The 25856-nt window shown below is 42.3% G+C and overlaps 2 protein-coding genes and 1 pseudogene across 2 annotated transcripts; 1 reads left to right on the top strand and 2 right to left on the bottom strand.

The window, feature by feature from the left end:
- Nucleotides 1-4097: 4097 nt before the first annotated feature.
- On the top strand, nucleotides 4098-7904 carry LOC116221912 (annotated as a pseudogene).
- A 9476-nt stretch (nucleotides 7905-17380) lies between these two features.
- Nucleotides 17381-18361, bottom strand: LOC105905739 (olfactory receptor 52Z1-like). Its single transcript, XM_031574102.2, has one exon. It carries the CDS (start codon nucleotides 18359-18361, stop codon nucleotides 17381-17383), a length of 981 nt encoding a protein of 326 aa, XP_031429962.2.
- A 15-nt stretch (nucleotides 18362-18376) lies between these two features.
- LOC105905748 (putative olfactory receptor 13C6) lies at nucleotides 18377-25040 on the bottom strand. The gene is made up of 4 exons (XM_031574101.1): nucleotides 24855-25040; nucleotides 22271-22313; nucleotides 20797-21278; nucleotides 18377-18382 (listed from the first exon to the last, which is right to left on the bottom strand). Exons 1-4 carry the CDS (start codon nucleotides 25038-25040, stop codon nucleotides 18377-18379), a joined length of 717 nt encoding a protein of 238 aa, XP_031429961.1.
- Nucleotides 25041-25856: the final 816 nt, after the last annotated feature.

Genomic DNA, 25856 nt, shown 5'->3' with positions numbered 1-25856 from the left:
ACAAACGGAGTGTAATCAGCGTCAGGAATAGTTGTAGGCACAACATTCAAATTTTCGTTTTCCCCTGAAATAGAACACTTGGAAGGGAAGGCATTGATACCATCTACGTTTTGTGCGTTCCTCACACCAGCAAAACGAACAGAAGACACGCACCCTACGTCTTTGGTGCTGACCATGCCTTCTCTAGGCCTATTACGGGACCACTCAGGACATTGACGTCTCCAGTGACCTGGCTTATGGCATTTATGACACATATCAAGATTCCCATCATTCCCTTTACCCACCGACGCAGTGTTATATCTCACGGTAGGACCAGCATTAAACCGTGGGACGCTATTAACACGATCAGAGCGCTGCTCCCGCTGATAATAGTCTTTGCGTGGCGAAAATTCACAGAAATTATTCTTGTATGTTAAGAAATATCCATCAGCGAGGGAACTAGCCTCAGATACCGTTTTCACCTTATGTTCGCTTACATAAATAGCCACCCTTTCAGGCAAGATGTTCTTGAACTGCTCAACAATCATTAAATCGCGCAATGACTCGAAATCCTCAACAGCCTCAGCTGCAAGCCAACGATGAAACAAATTGGACAGCTCCCTGCCTACCTCAGCATAAGTTTGTTTATGAGACTTTTGATGATTCCGAAAACGTTGTCGGTAAGCCTCTGGGACTAGCTCATGTGCCTTTAACACGGCATCTTTTACAGTTTTGTAGTCTTTCCGCTCAATAGCAGACAGAGCAACAAAAGCTTCTTGGGCATGCCCATACAAAGTAGTCTGTAGCAATAAAACCTTGTCCTCACTTGTCCACTTCAGATCACTAGCGACACTTTCAAATAAGGAAAAGAAAACATCTGGGTCCCGTTCGTTGAACTTCGGGAGAAACTTAACCATATTTGATAGGCCTGATGGCTGATTGGAATTGCCGTATTTCCCCTCTGCCATCAGGTTTAGACGAGTGCGCTCTAACTGCATTTTTTCCTGTTCCAATAAACGTTCATTTTCCCTTTCAGCAGCGTCTAACCTCTTTTGCTCCATTTGCATTTGCAAAATCTCTTTTTGCTGTTCGAAAGTTAACATACTTTGATTAATAGCGGACGCCGCAGCATCTGACTTTTGACCAGTCGTCTGTTCTGGATCCATAATCAGAGTACAAAAAAAAGGCAACACCTGTTTTGTTTTTAAGCACTCGCGAATGAAGTTTACCAACTGGTCTTTCTTTGCAGATCTAGGCAGCATAATCTCAATCGAATAAAAATCCGCGACACTTATCAACTCCTTAATTGTTAGCGTCAGCAACAAGCTCTCCAAAGGAGCATCCAAAACGTTTTTCACTGCGCTCATAACCAGTGCAACCCAGCACTTAACAATTCACGGTCAAATGAATGCAACATGTGGTGACCACTGTTCACGACCAACAGTACACTCTCACAACCAAACTCGATCTCCCAATCCACAAATATCCAAACAAACAAATCAACAAGGTGCAAACGCGGCTTACACAGCAGGGCAAACAAATCAGGGAGCATTCCCCCTAAACATTTACCCCCCGACTAAACTGACCTAGCTTCAGACGGAGCCCAAGAACCGGGGATCAGTGAACAAATTAAATGAACACTCACCAATACCGAGATCTAAGTTCACAATTCCCCTAATATGCCTTAAATTAATGTTACCACTTAGACAGTGCAGGTCTCCCCAAACAACCAGGCGAGTAAACAGCAGGCCCAAACCACGCCTACAACTACAACTCCATTCACAATACCCCTCGCCAGTTACCACTAGACCTACACACCTCACCACAAAACGTAGGATAGTCTAGATTTATCACCGCACGTCGCTATCACAGCCAACATGGGCCTTAACACTGCATAAAGCAGTCAATTTTAACACTGCATAAAGCAGACAATTTCCGGATCAGAAAAATCGGCACGAGCCCCCACATGTCACGACTACTTAGCTCGCAGTAGCCATGACAGAGGGAAGACGAGACACCGTCAGGTTAACAAATATTACATTTATTTACAAAATATACACAAGTAAGTAAGTGAGAGGAACGGTAAAACAAAGTGTCATGCGCGTCAGTAATGTAGACTATGTGTAATGCATACAGTTAGGCAATGAGAATACTGCAGCCCGCCTTCCAGCGTCAGCTAGAGCAGAAAAGAGAGTCCTTCTCTGAGGTTCCGGGACACCGGCTATATAGTGATGGCCATCACCTGAAGCCCCGCCCCTGATTAGCAACAGCCTGTAACTCAGCTCCTCCTACATGTTGAACAGAGAACAGGAGTCATAACCAAATAGAACCCCAGAGCCTAGTGTCAATAGGCAGTGGGAGGAAGAGGCGTAACCCCAAACGGCACGGCAAAGCCGGGGCGTCACAATCCCGTTAAATAGTCTGGTAGGAATACACGACACCCCATACTTTAAAACGGCGTATTCCAACACTGAAAACCATGCTTTTCAAAAACGCTGCCCTAGGCGGATACATTTGAAAACTGGACTTGTAGCGTTTTCAGACGTTCGGTTACCATGGCACTGAAGGTAGCTTGCGCTTGAGAGGCTATAACATCAAAATAAACATGGAAGGTGAAATGAACATGCTGCTCTGTCTCTACAATGTACTTAGTTTAGTTAGTGTACTTCAAATTCAAGTACTTTTCCTGAATAGATACGCGTTACTCCTACGCAGAAGGCGAGCACTGTACTCGGTGTGCTTGAACTATGGGTAAAAATACTAGGGATGCACTATATTGAATTTTAGCCGATATCCGATATGCCGATATTTATAAGTTCATTTTGGCCGATTGCTGATGCCGATACCGATATATACACCTTTGCTTTTTAATTATTGAAAAGTCTCTCCTGTACTAGAATGAATCTGTTATTATGATAGGGTATTGCTGTAGATACAGGACATTAAAAACTTGATTTGTATCATTTTAGAAATAGACATTCACTCATGAAAACTATTGAAATGATTTCAAATATGGCAGATTTAATTATATTTTCACGTCACAATTTTCATACTTGAACAGTACCTCCTTGAACTTGAACAACTACACTCTGGAAATGCAACTTGGCTAACTTGGCAAGCTAACGTTGGTTAACTGACTTACAGTTTAATAACATCCCTTCTAGGATTTCTAGACTAATCTATGTAACGTTATTGCCAAGTTAGCTATATAAATTCCATGTATGCAAAAGTAAGCCATGTACAGATAGCGTGGGCTCGTGACATAACGTTTCACTTCCCGTCAAATGAGATCATCAACTTCACTGGTGTCACGTAGCATGCAAGCTCACTAGCTAGTGTTGTCTAGCTAACTAGCAACTTATTAACTTCTATTAGCGCGCGACAGGTAATGTTGCAAAGCGTTGCACGCGGGTGGTCTGCATCTATGCATGCAACCTAAGTAACGGCCAAGCTGTCGTCTCCTCTTCCATATCCTGAAAAGTTTCCTGACAAATAGCATGTCAACATCCTCTGATACTGTGAAGTACTGCCACACAGCCGACGTGTTGAATTACGTTGTTGGCGCTCATAGTAACCAAAAAATTTGCTTCGCGTGCGCATAATTTAAACGTCACCTTATCGGCCAGGTACATCGGCAGAAATGTTCATATCTGCAGATGCCGATAATTAAGTTTTGAAGCTTTTATCTGCAGATACCGATGTTGTGCCGATATTATCGTGCATCCCTAAAAAATACGGTTTAAACCATACAATGTGTGGCGATTCTGGGTAAGACGTTGCCGAACAGCTAGCTGGTGGGACAATTTTGTATATGCCTATATGAAATGATATATCAAATATAAAAAATAACATTTATGATGTTTGTATTTTTCAAATTTCTCGCAGGCACATCGTTTTCATTTAGCAGCTGATATGTCATGCTAAAACACCTCTTGTTTCGTTACTAATACATAATTAGGCGCACTTTACACATCTCCTCCCATCTCTTTGCTACGAACACCCACTTTCCCTTATGCCCTCCCAGCAGCGGTAATCTGCGCTTTTACTCAGGTGCGCCTCCTTTGGAAATACAATTTTAGGTCTTTACCCGCAGAAATTACGCCTGAAATCCCGAGGCAGCGCCACGTTTCTTTAAGCCCAGAGTGGTGCCCTATGCAATGAAAAGCAAAGTGGAGGAAGAGCTGGAACGTTTGCAGGTGCTTGGCATCGTGGAGCCTGTCCAGTTTTCAAAATGGGCAGCGCCCATCGTTCCTGTTTTGAAGGCAGATGGAACCGCAAGGATTTGTGGAGACTACAAGCTGACCGTAAATCAAGTCTCAAAGCTGACGGAATATCCGTTGCCACGGGTGGACGACCTGTTTGCCACACTGGCTGGAGGTAAGCTGTTCACAAAGCTGGATATGAGCCATGCTTACCAGCAACTACTCCTAGATGAGGATTCAAAACAGTATGTCACAATAAATACACACAAAGGATTATTCAAGTACAATCGCCTAGTGTTCGGAGTGGCGTCCAGCCCAGCCATTTTCCAAAGGACAATGGACACTCTATTGCAAGGGATTCCACATGTAGCCGTGTACTTAGATGACATATTGATCACAGGGGCTACTGAGGCTAGGCACCTTGAAAACTTAGAGCAGGTGCTCAAGAGACTCTCAGACGCAGGGCTGCGCCTGAGACGGGAAAAGTGTGTGTTTATGGCAGAGAGGGTGACTTATCTGGGACATACAATCACCGCAGAGGGGCTCCGTCCAGTTGAGGACAAAGTGAGGGCTATCAAGGAAGCTCCAAGCCCTAAGAACGTCACAGAACTCCGCTCATTCCTAGGTATGGTGAATTACTATGGAAAATTCCTGCAGGATCTATCGAAGGTGTTAGCCCCACTGTACAAGCTGCTGCACAATGACACAAAGTGGCAGTGGTGCGCAGAGCAGGAGAAAGCGTTTAAAGAAGTGAAAGAACTCCTTCATTCAGCAAAGCTGCTCGTTCACTATGATCCAGATAAAGACATTGGGCCTCATTCTCGAACGCAGTTAAGAAAAATTTAAGAGGAATTTAAGAGGAATTTAATAGGAATTGGATTTAGGACAACATTTGGCATTCATGAAAGTTTTCTCATCTGGGATTTGCTCTGAACTTCAGAAGACTTTCCGAACTCGAAATAGCAGTCGTAACTCGGCCAGAGTTTTCTCAAATGCGATTCCTTAAAAAACCACAAGATGGCCCCGTGGGCCATCTTGTGGTTTTTTGGGGAATCGCATTTAAGAAAACTCTCCGTGTTAATGAATTTGTGAGAAATCGTTGGTGATTGCGTTCACATCAACTCTACAGATCCTCGGATTAAAGTATCATTAACAATTACGTTTCACATGTAGGCCTATAGTCATGATTCTACGAGGCACTGTGATGTCATAAAATAAATAAAAGCACTACACCGGAATGCTGCGCTCGTCTAGTGAGCGTCGTTTGGCACTGCCGTCTGTGCAAGTACGGCAATCCAGAATTTTCAAGTAGTTCCACGTTGGTGGAACGAACTGCCTAGCACTACCAGAGCAGGCGCGTCCCTCTCTACCTTTAAGAAGCTTTTGAAGACCCAACTCTTCAGAGAGCACCTCCCTTCCTAACTGGCACTTCGACTAGTGCTTAACTTGCACTTATAGCAGTTACATTCCTGCACTTCGTTTTTATTTCCTACTTCGTTTTTCTATTTCTTATGTAAAGTAGTATTTATTGTTACACTAGGTCTCTATTGCTCGTAGCTTGACTGTTCTATCCCTTGTACGTCGCTTTGGACAAAAGTGTCTGCTAAATGACTAAATGTAATGTACACGAACACTGCAAATGTAAGTGAATAAATAAATAAGCACTAAACTCAATTACGTTGATATAGCTATAGTGGAATAGAATGGACACATCTACATCCTGCAACAGTCCATCTCTGCACCGTTCAAGTCATAGACATATATAGTTGAAGTTAGATCTGCGTTTACTCGAGGGTGATCGCTTTCCGCTTTGACATGACTCGTTTACGAGTTGCTTTCGTGTAGATTCGGTCGATTCCGACTGCACACGTCACTACGGTTGCGTGCCCTTATAAGGAGCTGGCAGGGCGTGTATGTATGCAAATTCAGGAGCACGAGAACGCGCTTTCAATTTAAGAAAACTCTTCCGGGGGAGCACAGCCCAGAAAACTTCTGCTGCGTAGGACCACATTTTCAAGCGTGCATGAATTTGGCGGATGTCTTTTGCTTACGTTGTTTTTCCGAAGCCCGTAAGAAACATTTCAGAAGAAACTTCAGAAAATGTTCGAGAATGAGGGCCATTGTGCTCTCATGTGATGCCTCGCCCTATGGAGTGGGGGCAGTCCTTTCACATGTCATGGAAGATGGCTCAGAGAAACCTGTGGGATTTGCTTCAAGGACACTGACAGCAGCAGAGAAAGGTTACTCACAGTTAGACAAAGAAGGTCTAGCCATTGTTTTTGCAGTAAAGCGTTTCCATCAGTACTACTTATGGCCGTGTTTTTAAGCTCTATACTGACCATAAACCCCTGAAGAGCCTGTTCAGTGAAACGCGCGGCATTCCGCCGCTAGCATCAGCAAGAATCCAACGGTGGGCACTCATCTTGTCAGCCTACCAATACAGCATAGTGTACAGAGCAGGGAAGGACAACGCAAACGCTGACGCGTTGAGTCGCCTGCCATTGCCTGAGACACCGGTCTCAACATATGTGCCTCTGGCGACTGTTTTTTCATTAGAGAAGTTGTCACAGACACCTGTAAAGGCAGCCCAAGTCAAGCAGTGGACAGAGAGAGACCCGGTGCTGTCCAAAGTAAAGACTTACCTGCTACAGGGCTGGCCCAGTGTGGTCGACAGTGAGGAACTGAAACCATAGGCCACACGTAAGACTGAACTCAGCCTACAGGATGGCTGCATTTTCTGGGGTGCGAGAGTAGTCGTCCCTCCCCCAGGTCGCTGGCAGATTGTGAAAGAGCTACATGAGACCCATCCGGGTGTGTCGCGAATGAAGAGCCTGGCAAGGTCCTATGTCTGGTGGCCAAAGATGGATTTAGACCTGGAGAACAAGGTGAAATCATGCACACAATGTCAGTCTAATCAGCACATGTCGCCACCAGCCCCTTTGCATCCCTGGGTGTGGCCAGACCACCCCTGGTCTAGACTACATTTGGACTTTGCTGGCCCGTTCATGGGGGAGATGTTTCTCATAATGGTGGATGCCCACTCCAAGTGGATAGAAGCGCACATCATGGGCAACATAACAGCCCCCAAAACCATAAACAAGCTCAGACAAATATTCGCAATTCATGGGTTGCCTGACACTGTGGTCACGGATAATGGTCCGACGTTCACCAGTGAGCTGTTTGGTGAGTTCATGGAACAGAATGGAATTCGGCATGTTCGTACATCTCCTTTCCACCCAGCCTCGAATGGATTGGCGGAGCGCGCTGTCCAGATGGTGAAGGAGGGTCTGAAGCGAATGAAAGGTGACACTCTAAGTACCAGGCTTTCCCGTTTTCTGTTTAAATACCGTCTGACGCCACAGACCACTACTGCTCGTGCTCAAGCAGAGATGTTGATGGGGCGTAGGCCTAAGTCAAAGTTGGACCTGCTGCGTCCAGACATAAAGGCCACGGTGATGAGGAAGCAGGAAAAGCAGAAGGAGGGACATGATCAACATGCACAAGAGAGACAGCTGAAACCAGGTAACAATGTATATGTGAGAAATTTCAGCAGCAACTCTAGTCAGAAATGGCTACCTGGGGTTATCCTGACGCAGAGAGGTCCTCTCTCATATGTTGTTGAGCTGACTGATGGACGAGTGTTCCGCAGACATCAAGACCACGTCCGCCTACATCATGACCCAGGCTCAGAGATCATCAGCACCTCAGAGTTTCCCCTGGTGAGCCAGCCTACTGTGGGAGCAGGGGCGGCGCCAGGGGGGGGCTAGGTGGTGCTCTAGCTCCCCCTGGACTAGCCATAGCACCCCCATAGCACCCCCAAGAAAGTAATGGTTTATTTTATTATTGTTATTTAATTTCAGTCTACGTTATTTATTGTGTGATAATAATATTTAACTCACAAAAGAAAATAATAACAGATTGAAATTAACAGATTGTTTTAGACACAGAGCAATCATTCTGTCATAACCTTTGACCCAATTTTCACGTCGCACGCGTGAATGTTGACGTTACCGGACAGTTGCAGGAGAAGGCGAGCTAGTGCGTAGTAGTTTCAAGTTAACATCAACAATGCATCAGTTTTTGCTACCTAAATGTCCACGTTTGGAAGAATGATTAAGAAACGAGAGTGACGTAGAAGAATAAGAGATTCCAGCGGTATCTGTTTTGGATTTTTAAGGAGAGGAACGTTGTGGTCAAGGAGGTCAACCCTCCACCACTACTGAGGGTGCTAACCATGGTGAGGGTGCTAACCATCAGTGATATTAGCATGAACGCTCAGGATGGTCCGAGAAGATCAAAACCCCAGAAATATCCACCTCGCATGTTTGGAGTCCAACAAATGAGTTTTTGTAAAAGCTGGTTGGAACAGTCTGGTGGTTGGAGTACAATGTAACCAAGGTATTGTTAGCTGTGTAAAATTAATGAAAGCTGTCTGATTTGTTGCATGCATTGATTGCCCTGTGTCGCGGAAGACTCGTTGCAGTTGATTAGCAACGAAGATGCCCTTTTTTGTCGAAGATTTTAACTTTTGCCTTTTTCCTCTTTTTTGGATTTTTTTGGAGCCGCTTTAAAAAAAAAAATCAGAGACTCTTTAACCTAGGACAAGCAGTCTGTCTGTGTGCTAGGTATACATACGGTTCTATGTGATGATTGAGGATTGTGAACTGAAATAATATATACTTTTTTAACGTATTTCTGACTCTGTTTTGATTCTAGTTCATTCTATCTGCTATTCCAAGATTCATTTCACTCTGTCTGACATGGTAGTGGTCACCTGGCGCCCAACTTTAACCCTCACTACCACAACTTTAACCCTAACGCCCTAGTGTTTCAAAGTAATTTAAGTATTTGGGATTGCGGACTCTATAACATGCTGTATGCCTTTTGTCGGTGGCCGTTGCAGATGTACGCGTCAGTCGGAAGTTGCCTAAATGATAATAACAATACAATCGGTTTGTTTAGCGCTTTTCATGGACCCCAAAGACGCTTCAGAGAGCATGTAATCATGTAAACAGATGATAGACGATATGGTGTGGAATTGTTGTAGTAGAGAACCCTGTGACACATAGGCTATCCCCCTCATTTCATAGCACCCTCGCTAAAACGCAGAGCTCCCCCATAGCACCTGCAGAAAAAAATGTCTGGCGCCGCCACTGTGTGGGAGTATCACCAGAGGATAGGTCACTCGGGGAAGTGTCTGCGCCCCCTGGAGAGGAGGGACAGTTGACTATGGACCCACAGACACCTCCTGTGACCCCGTCACCTGAACCACCCAAAACACCTACACCGGCAGTGCCAGCTACAGCCCCGGAGATGGTGCGCAGGTCACCCCTGACTGATTGTTAGTTAATCACTGTATGTGTTAAATTGAATTGAATGTGCCAGTTGTAAGTGTATATGCCAAATAGAAATGTTGTTAAAGTTAAGGTGTAAAAAGACAACGACACTAAATTAGCTTAATTTAACAAGTTGATTTGTATTCGTGAAATGTTGGAATTTAGTGGGGAAGGAGTGTTGTAATGTTTACGATATCAGTCTTTTGTTATACCACTAGGTGGAGCTCTAGTATAAATTAACACCAGTTTAGCACTTCCCTGATTCTGTATGCACGAGTAAAGTACCTGAGTATACTCTGTATTGCAACCTCTGCTATTTCATATAAAGCTTCAACTCGATATATCATTCTTCGTGGTCCGTGTCTTTGGCTAGGTTACCACAAGTATTTTTTTAAATAAAGTTCTAATGAGGATTACGGTTGTGTGAAATTATAATGTTCAATTGCTGAATTTTTTTAAACTGCTAGTGTTTCGTTGATTTTTTGTATAATTTCATTATTTTTGAAGCTTTTCTTATAGCTTCAGCCACAATTTGTCCTGCGGTGTGACATGTCACTATGACAAAATTAAAATATTTTCCTATTATTGATTTCAAGTACAAATTAGGTATGTTTAAAGTTTAAGAAGTACTCTTTCAGAATGTTCATTAAAATTCTGCATATGATTATTTTTCACAGCTGTTTTTTATTTGATTATTCACTTGTGCCATCCTTCATCACTCACTCTAGTGGAAATATTCTATAAAATTAAAAAAAAACCCTAATGAAAATGTCTGCTTTCTTTTTGATAGTTAAATTATGCAATATTTTCATATGCACATAATAATAAAAGTTAGTTAACATTAGGAAAAGTAATTTAATTGTATTTGAAGTGATGTCACACCACAGGACGTGCCGTCACACCACAGGAAGAGATGAGACATTGTATGAACTTTATTGGTAAAATGTATTAAATACTTTTGTAACAAACAAAACCATTTGCCTTTTTAACTTAACATTTATCAAAATATAATTAAAATATTGTTTCTAAGAGCATGAATTTGAACTAAAAGTTTACATTTTACGAACTAAAAGATTACATGGAGTGACTCAAACGGTGAGCCATGCTGGATCTGGAGGTCCTCAATGACCGGCTGTAAGTGAGCCCACACAGCACGCTCATCGTGCCTCAGAGACTTTGATATGGTTGCAAAGCTCTGAGTGGCCGTTTTGGTGTATGCAACAACTGTATGGAGGGTAACCTGGCTCCTACTTCCACCAAAGTGAAAAGCTTGTATCTCAGTATTAAGTTTACAACCATAGTTTTCAGAGAAATCTATATGTAAAGCTAGGTCGTTCTCCTGCAAATTTCCCTTCAACTCTCTTATTTTCCATGCTTGGTGCATCCAGTTACACTAGTGGGATGCTATCGACTCCAAGGCATGATAGAAGGCCTCTGCAAGTTGTCCCAGTGTTCCACTCACCCCTTTCTTCACCCAGTTTTTGTACACCTTGTCACCCACAGTCACATCTTCTCGCTGCCACTGCTCCCACTGCTCCCACCTTGCCAATTCAGAGGTATCATGTGTGTTGAGCTACACCTCATCAAAACAGCAGTTTGTGCACTGCCTCTTCATACACTGCTGATCTTCAGCATTGCACGTGATCTCAGACAGAAGATGGGAAAGGCTCTTAGTTGTGATCAGGCCTTTACGTACCAAACACTCTATGAGAAGATGCATGTTCTCATGCTGATAACACGCACAAGTATTCCTGTCTGTGGGTCTGGCCTCCGTGATGTGCTTGGGCCTGTACCTCACAAACTGACGGTATGACATCTGATGCACCAAGGTGCATTCCTGGCTGAATTTGGTGTGGAGCTCCAATAATGTGTTGGTCAGAACACGCCGCTGCATTTTATTTTTCCGCCCTACGGTATCCTTTTTTCCCGCCAAGAGCGTACTGTTTTCATCTCTGGTTAGAAAATGAATAACTTGTTGTTTTTTTTCTGTAGCAACCTTTTTCTTTGCTCGTCTGATGGTGGATTGATGGGCAGATTCCTTACTTTTGCTGTTCACTTTTCTTATGCCATCCAGCTCTGATTTAAGCGTCATGTTCTCTTTTTCCAGCTTCTTGACTTTGGCTCTCAATTTGGCTTGACACACTGTTTTCTCCCGCCTATTGCTTGGTGGATGGGTTAAGGGAAGGTTATGGCTTATTGTTGACAGAATAGAAGGACTTGAAATGGGAGATAGAGAAGGAGAACTATGCACAGGAGAACCATAGACAAGTCCTTCAGGTGATGGGGGAGTCATGTCTAAAATAGCTGCCAGATCCTTCTTCTTCTTCCTGTTCTTTGCCTTTGTCTGCCTCCATTCTTCACGACGCTTTTCTCTTTTTTGTTTTGGGAGGCAACTTATATTTCTTGGTGGAATTTCTCCCTTAGCTTTCTTTCCTTGATATCTGTTGATAAAGCAGAGACAGTTGTTGCACAGTTTCTACACAAAGTGTAAATTTTAAAGAATACCTCAACTCCCTTTCCCTATTATCAGCTTATTTACTTTCTTCTTCTCTCCTCACGCCTGGCTTCATCCTGGTTTAACCTTTCCCGGTACTGCTTAGTCCTTTCTTTGCTCATGCTATAAAAATTGACAAAAAGACCTTTAATGTGATTGTTTACATTCCACATACAATAAACGATTATGTCACATTGACTCAAATACCTAATATATATAACATTTAAAGAATATCAGATAAAGACCAAACAAGACATCTAACTTATTTATGTCACACCACAGGAGAGGGTAGTCACACCACAGGACAGGGCCGTCACACCACATGACATGGCCGTCACACCGCAGGGCATTTTCATCGTTGTGGCCATTTTGAGTCATTGCTATACAAGACTGACCTTAGCTATTATGCTAACTTAATAATTACACCGTTATAACCTTAATATGTTTAATTTAAAAAATATATTTTTTACAAATTTTGAACTACAGCTGTCACACTACAGGACAAAAAATGACACATTCATTGTCTGACAGAAACAGTGAAATTTATGAAATTAATCAGAGGGAAACACTCACCTTTTAACCTTCACTGTACATTCCAACATCTGGGGGGCTTCCTGGTAGGGGGGGTTGACTAAGGACCCCTATAGTTGTCCATGTAACTGCCGTTTCAAAAATCTGATTTTCCATGTCACGCCACAGGACTGCATTTGTGTTACGAAAGTTATTTTCCTGTAAATACTAATTTACTAGTTTTGCGCATATTAAAACCTAATATTAATAATGTAAATATATACAATATAATGCCAAGGCAGTTATTAGCTGCTCCAGATATTTCTGGTTTATTTAGTTCATATGTAAGTTTAATGCTTCACCTATGTTACGGTCACACCGCAGGACATTTTGCGTATTCACCTTAAAATATAATCAAAACATAACAGATTTTTCATACAAAATCATAAGTTTAAAACAAAGTACCATAGTATGCTTCACTACCATGTGTTGTTCAAGTGGTAAAATGCATCTAAATAAACATTCACACTTCATTACAGAAAAATCATGTGTCATGTCATCCACCCGACTACGAAACTGGTGGACTTGAGCTTGACGCAACAGGTACCGTGAAATACGACGCATGCCCAGATGGCACCTTGTTGCCCATTTATAGGGGCTGGGCAGACTAACAGAGTACCACTTAATTACGTGTAAATCACGGCCCATTCACACGGTTGCGTCGGTATGCGATGATCCGTCAAGGTTGATGGATCCCCATTCACTTTGAATGGGGTGACGTCATCCTTTGCCGAACTGAATTGGGGCTCCGTTGGGTTCCGTTGCGTTGCGTTTCATACGTTGCTTGCAGCAAGAGTTGAAAAATGTTCAACTTTTCGAGAGGCAACGCATGTGTCAGCCAATCAAATTGCCTTTCATGCATAACTGACAGTACAGGCGCTAGCCAATCAGATCCCGTTTATGTTCACGTCTAAAGAGCGGGAAGCTAAAAAAAAAAAGATGGCGGACCTGTAACGTACAAACTCGATGTACGAAACATAAAGGGGAGGCCACGCAGAATTTATAATAATAATTTAAGTTATTTATTTAATGATACAAGATTTAGGTTTATATAATAATTATAGCAAACGTGTGGTGAAAGTCAGGGTTGTGAATAGAAACCAATAGTGTAATGTACAGTCAGTTCAAGGGTAATATAAAACAGACGACGACGACAATCCAAAATCCAACGGCAATTCACAATCCAGCGGCAATTCACAATCCAATCTCTATTCCACGACCAACGATAACCAACTGAAGGGAAGACCAAAGCTCTCCCGTCTGCTGGCTGATCAGGGCTTTTGCAGCCCAGCCAATCAACCATACACCTGGTTCCAATTACCTGTTGTAGAGACAGAGACAGAACAGGCATGCAAAATGTCATGGGGCGGATCAGATCCCGTTTATGCTCACGTCTAAAGAGTGGGAAGCTAAAAAAAAAAGATGGCGGACCAAACTCCATAGATGGTCGTATTTGTACCTAAAAGTTGTTTGTTTGACTTTTTTTTGCTTAGATTTTTTTAAAGTTACAGAGAAATAGACAATGTACAATGTCAAAACCCCTTTATTGTAACTGAAAAATACGTCTGATAGGATTTGCGAAGTGTCTGAGCCACTTATCTAATGTTAGCATGCTACTACTCACAGGGTAAACAGTTGCTAGTGGCGTGATTGGTTTGTTGACCTGTCAATCTCACTATAATGTCTCCGTTATCAACACAACCCCATGCGCCAGACTCCTCCGCCATCCGTTGGATCAACGCATTCCAACCCAACCGTGTGAATGTGCCGTTAGACGAACGGGAAGAAGTAACGGCGGACTAACACGTATGCGTTGGAAAGCGTTGATCCGTCAAGGTTGACGGATTCCCTATTCACTTTGAATGGGGTGACGTCATCCTTTGCCGCACTGAATTGTGACTCCGTTGGGTACCGTTGCGTTGCGTTTCATGCCAATCAAATTGCCTTTCATGCATAACTGACAGCACAGGTGCTAGCCAATCAGAACGCGTTTATGCTCACGTCTAAAGAGCGCGAAGCTCAAAAAAAAAAAATGGCGGACCAAATTCCGTAGATGGTCGTATTTGTACCTAAAAGTTGTTTGTTTGACTTTATTTTGCTTAGATGTTTTTAAAGTTACAGAGAAATACATACTGTACAATGTAAAAACCCCCGTTAATGTAATTGAAAAATACGTCTGATAGGATTTGCGAGGTGTCTGAGCCACCTATATAATGTTAGCATGCTACTACTCACAAGGTAAACAGCTCGCTAGTGGCGTGATTGGTTTGTTGACCTGTCAATCTCACCATAACGTCTCTGTTATCAACACAACCCCATGCGCCAGACTCCTCCTCTGTCATCCGTTAGATCAACGGATTCCAACGCAAATGTGTAAGTCCGCCATCAACAGACGGTGCAGTGACGTCAGATTTAACCCGTCCTGCTACACACACATGATGTGTGAATATCATCACTGCCTCACAAAAAAAAGCCTTCCAATGCTGGTCAAAATTTTGGTGTGGTGTTAGTGACAAGTGGCAAAAATAGATGTCGCCTAGGCAGTTTCCTCTGCTTTGCCTGTCAATCTTAGGCTAGTTGAAATAGCAATGAAAGTATTTTGTGATGGTACAATAGATTCCAGTTACATCACTTTGATTTATGGTGGAAAGATAGATTCCAGCTACATCACTTTGATTCCCTGACTTGGGTAATGATAAACAGCACCATCTTAATCCTCAGCATCCAGCTGAAGCCCTTGACTAAGTACCTAACTGAACTGCTCTCCAGTTGGTCCAGTGGTTTGCTGCTGCTCTGGGTGATGCACACTCTGCAGCCCCTTGCTTGTGTGTCATCTCATGACCCTGCTACTTACAGTTGATATTGCAACAATGTGGCTAATAAGGAACACTAAGGCAAGACAAAAGCCACCTTTTCATTCTTCATGTTGATGCACGATCAGGCTCATTTTACAGCCTCATCTACTGTTCTGGCCTTTTGAATTTGAAGCATAAAATCCATAATAGCACAAAATGTTTCTTCTAACAGCACAAACCAGCAAAAACCTAGCACAAACGATTGAGACCATTTTGGTGAGATTTGGACGTCGACGGGGTTGGTGACGTCACACGGGTGAAAAAAAAAAACGGTAATAACTTTAAAACCAGCACAAACCAGCAATAATGTAGCAAAAACTATTGAGACTATTTTGATGAGATTTGGACATGGACGGGGGCTGAGTGACGTCACAGGCCAGAAAATGTAATTTTGAATTACTCAAAACCCTTATTAGCACAAACGATAGCACAAATATTTCTTTTAACAGCACAAACCAGCAATAATGTAGCAAAAACTATTGCGACTATTTTGATGAGATTTGGACATGGACGAGGGCTGAGTGACGTCACAGGCCAGAAAATGTAATTTTGAATTACTCAAAACCCTTATTAGCACAAACGATATGTTCTATGGCACAAACCAGCACAAACGAAAAGCAGTGTTTTTTTTATATTTTGAATGGGCCTGCTTCACACACACACACAAATAAATACCCCACCAGCTCCTTATAAGGGCATGCAACCACAGGACCGTGTGCACACAGAATCCACAGGCCAGTAAACAAAGACCTAACTTCACTTCTTAAGCTAACAGACTATTAGTGTTTTTATCAGCGTCTCTGTTAGAAGTTGATTTTGTAACTAAAGTAACGGAGGGCAGGGTTATGGGACACACGGTCATGTACATGCCATTTATCTTGATTTGGTTACAGATGTTTCAAATAGGTTTGAGTGCAGTTTTTGAGGGCCTGAAAATGCAATTTAATGAAATGAAAGGTGACTAACAGACATAGGACTACTGGAATAATACAAAATGCACAGGAACGATGGGTAACTATCGCATGACTTCAGAAGATCATTGCTGTTGTACGCCTGTTACGAGACTAGGTATTGCACCCTTAACAACAATACAGTACTAACACTGAAGAATGCTGCATAGGCAGTGTACTGGGCTGTAGTTACAGAGCTCCTGTCACGCCAGCGCTGAGCCCTGCTCCTGCCATTCCCCCTCCTTATTCGACACACCTGCCTCAGTCACCTTCCCATTCTGCTAATTACCTGCACCTGTCACTCCCTCCACCACTATACGTTGTGATTTGTTAAAGATAATTCTTCTGAGTGTTTTGTTTATTGGACAATTTTCTTTGCTTTGTATTTCTTTGAACATTCCAACTTCTGAGCGTTATCCCAGTTTGCGTTTGTTGCGTTTGTTGTTTGTCCCTGTTTGTTTCCTCCCTGTTTGTTTCCCCATTTCCTCGTTCCCTGGCTGTTTCCAAATAAACTCTGTTGACTTCCATCTCTGAGTCCTGACGTCCGTGACAGCTCCAATTACAACCTCTAATTACACCTGAGGAAATTGAACACCTGAGTAAAGACAGTTAAGTTAATTACAGTGTTTCTTTACCAGCAGCTGTTCAAACAACAGAAAATGCATCATTTTACCAGTACCATGTCAGACAAAAAGTCACACCATTCTACCATCAGGTGGACAAACAACTGAATGATTTTTTTCATAGACTCATTTTACCAATAAAGATGAATTTTGTGGTATCAAAATAAAGGAACAAATCTGTGCTTGCATATAGGAGTTGAATTGAGAACATGATCCATGAGTACTTTTGTACTAACTTACAAAAAGAATGCAGGGTAATGCAGGATTTCTTATAGCTGCACAAGGCATATTTATTTCATATTTTAACATTCATTCATTACATTGTAAAACTCATGCAATTATATATAGCTATATCAGACCTTCATTTGAGCTCAACCTCCACTTTTGATAACTTTTGAACGAAAAAATGTAAAGATTTTATCTTTGATTTCTTTAGTCTTTAGGCCGTAAATAATTGGATTTACAGTGGGAGGGAATATCATAGTAGAAACACCAATGAATCGTCTTGTTTCAGAAGAAAGATTTGGTATCCTGTATGAAATGATTGTAAAAAGACCCAAGCATTCGAGAAACAGAAACACAATCAGATGTGTTGCACACGTCTGTAGAGCTTTAGTTTTAGTGTCTGCCCTTTTGCTCCGGAAACAAGCGACAAGGATCTGAATGTACGTGCAGAAAATTATCCCAAGAACTGCCACTTGTGTTACCACTACCAATGCCAGCCCATAAATGTTGTTAACAGTTGTGTCAGTACAGGCAAGTCTAAGAAGAGAGGGATTGTCACAGTAAGAATGTGCCATTCGGGACCTGCAACGGGGCAATCGCAAAAGAAGGAAAAACAGAACCCCCATAACAAAAAAGTTACATAACCACACCAAGGTGATTATTCTCATAACATGAGCATTAGTCATAATCGTTCCGTATTGTAAAGGACAACATATAGCAACATATCGGTCATAAGCCATGGCAGTCAAGATGAACACAGAGCCAGTTGCATAGATATGAATAAAAAATGCTTGGGTAATGCAGGCAGCGTATGGTATACTCCGAGAGTCTAACAGTAGTTCATTTATAACCTGCGGAAACAGAGCAGTAGAGCCTATAATGTCATTGATGGGTAAGTTCAGCAGTAGCAAGTACATGGGCTGATGCAGGCTTTTGTTTAAGAGGATGGTGAGGAGGAGCACAAGGTTGCAGAAGAGAATGACCATGTAATTAAGACTGGCAAACAGAGCGGCAGGAATAACACTGTAAGGAGGCAGAGAGAAACCTTGCAATATTAAAACTGAAGAGACATTTGAGAAATGAGTTTCTAACATCATTTCTTTTGATGCATTTGAGACGTCTGCCATCATTTATTCTCCCGGTTAAAACTGTAAAAAAAAAAGAGACATTGAGGACATTCATGTAAGAGTTCATTGTAAATGCCTTACAAGCTATTATAAGCTCAGTGACACATACAACTGGAAGGGCACTTGGTGAGCCCAGACCTCCGCCAAGGCCAAATGCCCCATCTTGCAATGTTAATGAAAGTGTAAAATAATTTGTGGATCCGCCCTGTCATTCAGATCTGCTCCAAAATTTGCCAAATGCCCAACACCAACTATCATGAAAAGAATCAGCTTAGTTGTTTTCATGCAATCCTGCTGACAGACAGACATACAAACAAACTGAACCAAAAACATAACCTCCTTGGTGGAGATACAAAGAAAATGATAATGCTAAGTCAATATAATAACGCTCAGAGTGAATTGTAACATAATTTATCGTCAGAATTTTTACACTGCATATATCAAAACAACAGAATAACAGTCACAGAGAAAATAATAAGAGAAAAACTTACCAGTAATTGGTTCACTTTAAACAGCAAAGGCTGTCTAATAACAACTAATCTGTCTTCATAGAGACATTGTTTGTAATTGGCTTTAGTAGCTTTAAGGTATTTTCCCTGACTTGTAAGTTGAAAATGACCTGGAATAGATAGTAGGTATTGACTTAACCCTAACCTTCTCCAGTCTGCTGTAGTTGGCTCTTGTACTTATATACTTTGTCTTCCACTATGTGGAGGGCTGCTCTGAGAAAACCTTTCTCTTGGGAGAACAGACTCAACATGATGCTCTGTCTGACAATATGCCTGAAGAGGTCATGCATAGTGGATGCTACAGCACGTGAATTTGCCAGCAGTATCATTCACTTCACACTGAAACATCGAGATATTTGTAAAGAGATAATAAAGACAATATGCCTGAAGAGGTCATGAAGAGGTCATGCATAGTGGATGCTACAGCACGTGAATTTGCCAGCAGTATCATTCACTTCACACTGAAACATCGAGATATTTGTAAAGAGATAATAAAGAGTCTCAATGCCAATGATGGGTTAAGCACGATCTTCAACAGATAATTTGCATTCATTCTTACAGTGAATAAATAATCCCTTGAATCCTTTAGTGGTGTTCTGGCACTGATGCCTTCAATAGAATTAATTGAAGGCCACTATTTTTCACATTAGTTGGTTCAGTGCTGCATCAGAAGCCAAAACTGTGAGAAGTTATATGATGGCTTTGATCACCACCGATTCAGTGGCAGGAGGCAGGGCTGGCCATAGACTTTCTTTGTAATAAGGCTTAAGCTAACAGACTATTAGTGTTTTTATCAGCATCTCTGTTAGAAGTTGATTTGGTTGTCTAAAGTAACAGAGGACAGGATTGTGGGACACATTGTCGTGTGCATGCTATGTATCTTGATTTGGTTACAGATGTTTCAAATAGGTTTGAGTTCAGTTTTTCAGGGCCTAAAAATGTAATTTATTGAAATGAAAGGTGACCAACAGACATAGGGGCACTGGAATAATACAAAATGTACAAGAACAATGGGAAACTATCGCACGACTTCAGAAGATCATTGCTGTTGTACGCATTTTATGAGACTAGTTATTGCACCCTTAACAACAATACTAACACTGAAGACTACTGCATAGGCAGTGTACTGGGCTGTAGTTACTGAGCTCCAATTACAGCCTCAATTACACCTGAGTAAAATGCACACCTGAGTAAAGGCAGTTAAGTTAATTATAGTGTTTCTTTACCAGCAGCTGTTCAAACAACAGAAAATGCATCATTTTACCAGTACCAGGTCAGACAAAGTCACACCATTCTACCACCTGGTGGACAAACAACTGAATAATTTTTTTCATAGACTCATTTCACCAATAAAGATGAATTTTGTGGTATCAAAATAAAGGAACAAATCTGTGCTTGCATATAGGAGTTGAATTGAGAACATCATCCATGAGTACCTCTGTACTAACTTACAAAAACAATGCAGGGTAATGCAGGATTTCTTATGGCTGCACAAGGCATATTTATTTCATATTTTAACATTCATTCATTAACATTGTAAAACTCATGCAATTATATATAGCTATGTCAGAGCTTCATCTGAGCTCAACCTCCACTTGGAATAATTTTTGAACGAAAAAATGTAAAGGTTTTATCTTTGATTTCTTTAGTCTTTAGGCCATAAATAATTGGATTTACAGTGGGAGGGAATATCATAGTAGAAACACCAATGAATCGTCTTGTTTCAGAAGAAAGATTTGGTATCCTGTATGAAATTATTGTAAAAAGACCCAAGCATTCGAAAAACAGAAACACAATCAGATGTGTTGCACACGTCTGTAGAGCTTTACTTTTAGTGTCTGCTCTTCTGCTTCGGAAACAAGCGACAAGGATCTGAATGTACGTGCAGAAAATTATCCCAAGAGCTGCAACTTGTATTACCGCTACCAACGCCAGCCCATAAATGTTGTTAACAGTTGTGTCAGTACAGGCAAGTCTAAGGAGAGAGGGATTGTCACAGTAAGAATGTGCCATTTGGGACCCGCAACGGGGCAAACGCAAAAGAAGGAAAAACAGAACCCCTATTACGAATAAGTTACATAACCACACTAAGCTGATTATTCTCATAACATGAGCATTAGTCATAATCGTTCCGTATTGTAAAGGACAACATATAGCAACATATCGGTCATAAGCCATGGCAGTCAAGATGAACACAGAGCCAGTTCCATAGATATGAATAAGAAACGCTTGGGTAATGCAGGCAGCGTATTGTATACTCCGAGAGTCTAACAGTAGCTCATTTATAACCTGCGGAAACAGAGCACTAGAGCCTATAATGTCATTGATGGGTAAGTTCAGCAGTAGCAAGTACATGGGTTGATGCAGGCTTTTGTTTAAGAGGATGGTGAGGAGGAGCACAAGGTTGCAGAAGATAATGACCATGTAATTAAGACTGGCAAACAGAGCAGCAGGAATAACACTGTGAGGAGGCAGAGAGAAACTTTGCAGAAATAAAACTGAAGAGACATTTAAGAAATGAGTTTCTAACATAATTTCTTTTGATGCATTCGAGACGTCAGCCATCATTTGTTCTCCCGGTTAAAACTGTAAAAAAAGAGAGACATTGAGGACATTCATGTAAGAGTTCATTGTAAATGCCTTACAAGCTATTATAAGCTCAATGACATATAAAACTGGAAGGGCACTTGGAGAGCCCAGACCTCCGCTAAGGCCAAATGCCCCATCTTGCAATGTTAATGAAAGTGTAAAATAATTTGTGGATCCACCCTGTGATTCAGATCCACTCCAAAATTTGCCAAATGCCCAACACCAACTATCATGAAAATCAGCTTAGTAGTTTTATGCAATCCTGCTGACAGACAGACATACAAACAAACTGAACCAAAAACATAACCTCCTTGGTGAAGATAAAAAAAAATGATAATGCTAAGTCAATATAATAAAGCTCAGTGTGAGTTGTAACATAATTTATCGTCAGAATTTTTACACTGCAGAAATCAAACCAACAGAATAACAGTCACAGAGGAAATAATAAGAGAAAAACTTACCAGTAATTGGTTCACTTTAAACAGCAAAGGCTGTCTAATAACAATTCATCTGTCTTCATAGAGACATTGTTTGTAATTGGCTTTAGTAGCTTTAAGGTATTATCCCTGATTTGTAAGTTGAATATGGCCTGGAATAGATAGTAGGTAGTGACTTAACCCTAACCTTCTCCAGTCTGCTGTAGTTGACTCTTGTACTTATATACTTTGTCTTCCACTATGTGGTGGGATGCTCTGAGAATGACTTCGAGAAGTTCTATGATGGCTTTGATCACCAGGGATTCAGTGGCAGGAGGCAGGGCTGGCCCTAGACTTTCCATATCACCCAGAGGGCACAGAACGTAGCCTGAATGCTATCAAGGTAAATAAGAAAACAATAATAATAAAAATAAAATACTGGTTCAGTCAAGTATTTATGGATAACTTAACATGTTTTACCGTTGATCTCTTTGCTTTTCTTGCTGGTCAGTGTTTTGACCTTATACTCTACACTATACAAAACCATTCTATAGAGAATTGGTTTAATGCTTGTTGATTGGCCCAATCCCAACCGCTCTTTACATCTAAATCATCATACAAAGTAGCACGTTATAGTTGTGTAGGTGAAATTGGTACCAGCCTCACATGGGAGTACCAGACTATGTAGGTAACTTACCCTGTGAGCAGGAGCCGGGTGAATGTGGGTGCAATTGTGTGTAAATTGTGATACCGTCTTTGCGAGGGCCACCAAGACACACTGGTGCTGTCCTTGCAACAGCAACAATATGTTGGTAATCTCACCCGATTGGACAGGCATCAACCATTCAACACAAAGGCAGATCAATTAAGTTGAACACCTAGGGGGCGCCACACAAAGTGTAGTGTTCTCTACGTGGTCAAAATAATGATAATCCACAAATCAGTCTCGTTAAATATATCAGTCTCATAAAATATATTATACTATCAATTTGGAACTCTGATTAATAATTAAATTAATAACTACAACCAAAGTTACCTTACTAATAGTATGGTTGAAGGTCATTAGAATTCTGAATAGAAGAGGTTGGCAACGTCCACTCTTGTGCAACATTAAATAAACCAGCGTATATAAATCAAAGTATTTATTTACACAATGATAAGAAAATAACACACAATATGTAATCTAGCTAAATGTAACTGACCAATGAATTGAAGGAGTGTGGGGATATGTGTGTGAGCTTGTGAGCTCGGGGTTGCGCTGTTAGGAGCGCGCCAGAAAGAATGTGTGTGTGTTCCTTTGTTTGATCACCGTAGTTCCGCGTGCATGTGTGTGCACGTACGCGAACATACATGTGATGTGAACAAGGGCGAGCCTATATGCAGCGCGAAGTTCGAGTATTCTCTTCGCGTGTGTGGCTATGTGAAGGCCAATGTATATGTAATCGTGCGCGATTTAGATGCCATGTTAGGAGAGGGGAATGGTTAGTGATGCATGCAAGACCTGATGTGTCTGAGAAGCAATCCTAACGATAACCCAGATGGTGTGGTGAAGCCAACTACCAACTAACAATGAAAATATATAAACAGTTACGTTCAGTAAACGAAACATATGAAACACATGAACAATGGCATGTAAACAGTCTTATGCTTAGCCAGGTTGTGAATAGCTAGGATAGCTAAATGCCCAGTTAATGTCAGAGTTACCAGTCCTTTATGAAAAGGGTCGTGCTGGCGAGTCCTATGTTGAAACGGCAGAGAAGAGATGATGCCGTCCGTAGCTGGAGAAAGTTGTCCTTGCTGGGATGTCTGTTTCACCGCAGTTTAGGTCGGAGGATTTGACCGTTCGTTCGTTGCAGGTTGCCTTCTGTTCCCGTTGGGTAGAGTTAGCTAGCAGGTCTATTGTTAGCTGCTTTCCTCTGCAATTTAGCTAGCAGGTCTATTGTTAGCTGCTTTCGCTGAACTTACTTCGTCTCACTTAGCAGTCAGTTGACTGAGAGATCTTAGGCGTGTGTCGGCCGTAAGACAAAAGTGAGTTCTCTTTGTTGCGAGAGAACAAAGAGAGTTGCTCTTCACCGTGTGCAGGCGATGCCTGAGGTGAGAGGAGGTCAAAGAGGCTTGCTCCTCGCGGACGATGCCCGGAGGGAGAGAGGTGAAGAGGTCCTTGCCAGGTGGGCGCTGACAGAGAGAGAGATATCTGGGGAGATGCGGCTATTGTCCACGCTCAGGTGGGCGTGGTTAAGAAATGCATCAGGTTACATTTTTATGACAGGTAAAGTCTGACGTAGGTTCCGGATGAAACATACGTAATGATTAAAGTCAACCACAATGGACGAATTCCAGTGTACCTACAGTTGTGAAGAGTTAAATGACACAGCTTTAAATGAGAACAATTTTATTCCAACCATAAATCACCAGGACTCATTAGGGCAGCAGTACTGTCAATGTTAGACACATCAGCCAATCAAACCGTTCAATTTTTATGAGGGAGGCGTAACTTTACCAACTAAGGTCTTCTCAGCTCGTACTCGTTGCTGTTGACCAATTAAATGTTTGTGTCATTGCTTTGTGTCGTTTGCTTTTTTGGTGACTGAAAATAAGGCAGGTAATGCAAGAAGTTGTTTCAAAATGGCCCAGTTAGCTACAGTATTTAAACCATCCATTTCCTTGTTTATCACAAAATGCTTGAAAAGTCTGTGTTTAGATGCTATAACAAATGATACTCCCGAAACCCCCCCAAAATGAATTGGATGAAATGAGCTGTGTTCGAATTACCCTAAAGCTCAAAACAAATACTGTATAACCTCACAACAAATACACAGGCAAGAACTACTCACAGCAATACAGCCTAGGTATACATTGAGCACTGGCACATCATGAACCTCTGCCACACCAATAATAACACACAGGTAGCATGAATTAGGAGATTGGGAAAGTGGCAGGTGAGTATGATTAGTATTCAGGCGAGGAGGGATCCCCAACGTTGGAGTCGCCACCTCGGTCTTGGGGTGCTGGATGATCCTTGAGGCGGCCTCGACAGTGTCGAGAGTCCAGCAGGAATGGCAAAAAAGGGGGTATCCGCATCTGCGCTTGGGGCATGTGGCTGTCCTGGCTTACTGGGGTCAGGGGCATCTGGGACCATGATGGGGGCAATTGCGCCTGTGGCATTTTACCTGACTAGCCTTGCTCAGGCTATGCCAAAGGACGACCACTAGACGCTAAAGGAGAGTGCCAGTTCTGGACGGGCTTGAGCCTTCTCTGGGGTGGCGTAGTACTCAAGACTGGCTTGTGGGAAGACTAGAACAACCCGGGCTCTGGATACCTTGGCCATCTGGGCCTCCTTGCTTACTTGAGCCTGGGGAATTTTGGCTGCCTGGCTTACTGTAGCCTGCGGCATCTGAGCCGTGCCTGGGTCATTGGGGCTGGGGGCATCTGGGACTGCGGCGTCTGGGACTGTGGCACCTGGGCTGCCTGATTTTCTGGGCGGCGCAGGCGTGTAGTTGGTGTTAACCTGTTTCGGCTCGTGTTCCACACTCTGACCAGGATGGGACTGGGCACTTGAGGAGCAGCTGGTTTTGTTCGCACGAGCGGGGCGGCCGTGTTCGGTGGAGCGGGAGCTGGTGTGGCCGTCTTTGGCGGAGCGGGAGCAAGGACGGCTGGCTTCGGAGGAGTGGGAGCTAGAGGAGCAGCGGCAGAAGCAGAAACAGCGGCAGCAGCAGCAACTGCATGAGCAAGCCTGGCAGGAGGCTCGCTAGTGCTCGGCTATAGGCTTTTATATATTTAGTTAATCTCATTAATCAGATTAGATTTAATTAAGAATCAGATTAGATTTCAAATAGTTTGAAAATGATCGGTCCAAAATGGTTTGTCTGTGAAAGTTTACTGTTATCATGGAAACATTTTTGTTAGATTGTTTTCTATATGGTTTATTCCCCTTTTGTAGCATTAGGGAACATGGTGTTTGGCAGTGGAGAGGGTCAAAAG

The sequence above is a fragment of the Clupea harengus genome, chromosome 9 (genome assembly GCF_900700415.2).
Source record: "Clupea harengus chromosome 9, Ch_v2.0.2, whole genome shotgun sequence".
In the NCBI taxonomy this organism is placed as follows: Eukaryota; Metazoa; Chordata; class Actinopteri; order Clupeiformes; family Clupeidae; genus Clupea; species Clupea harengus.
This window is presented reverse-complemented; position numbering and strand designations above follow the sequence as displayed.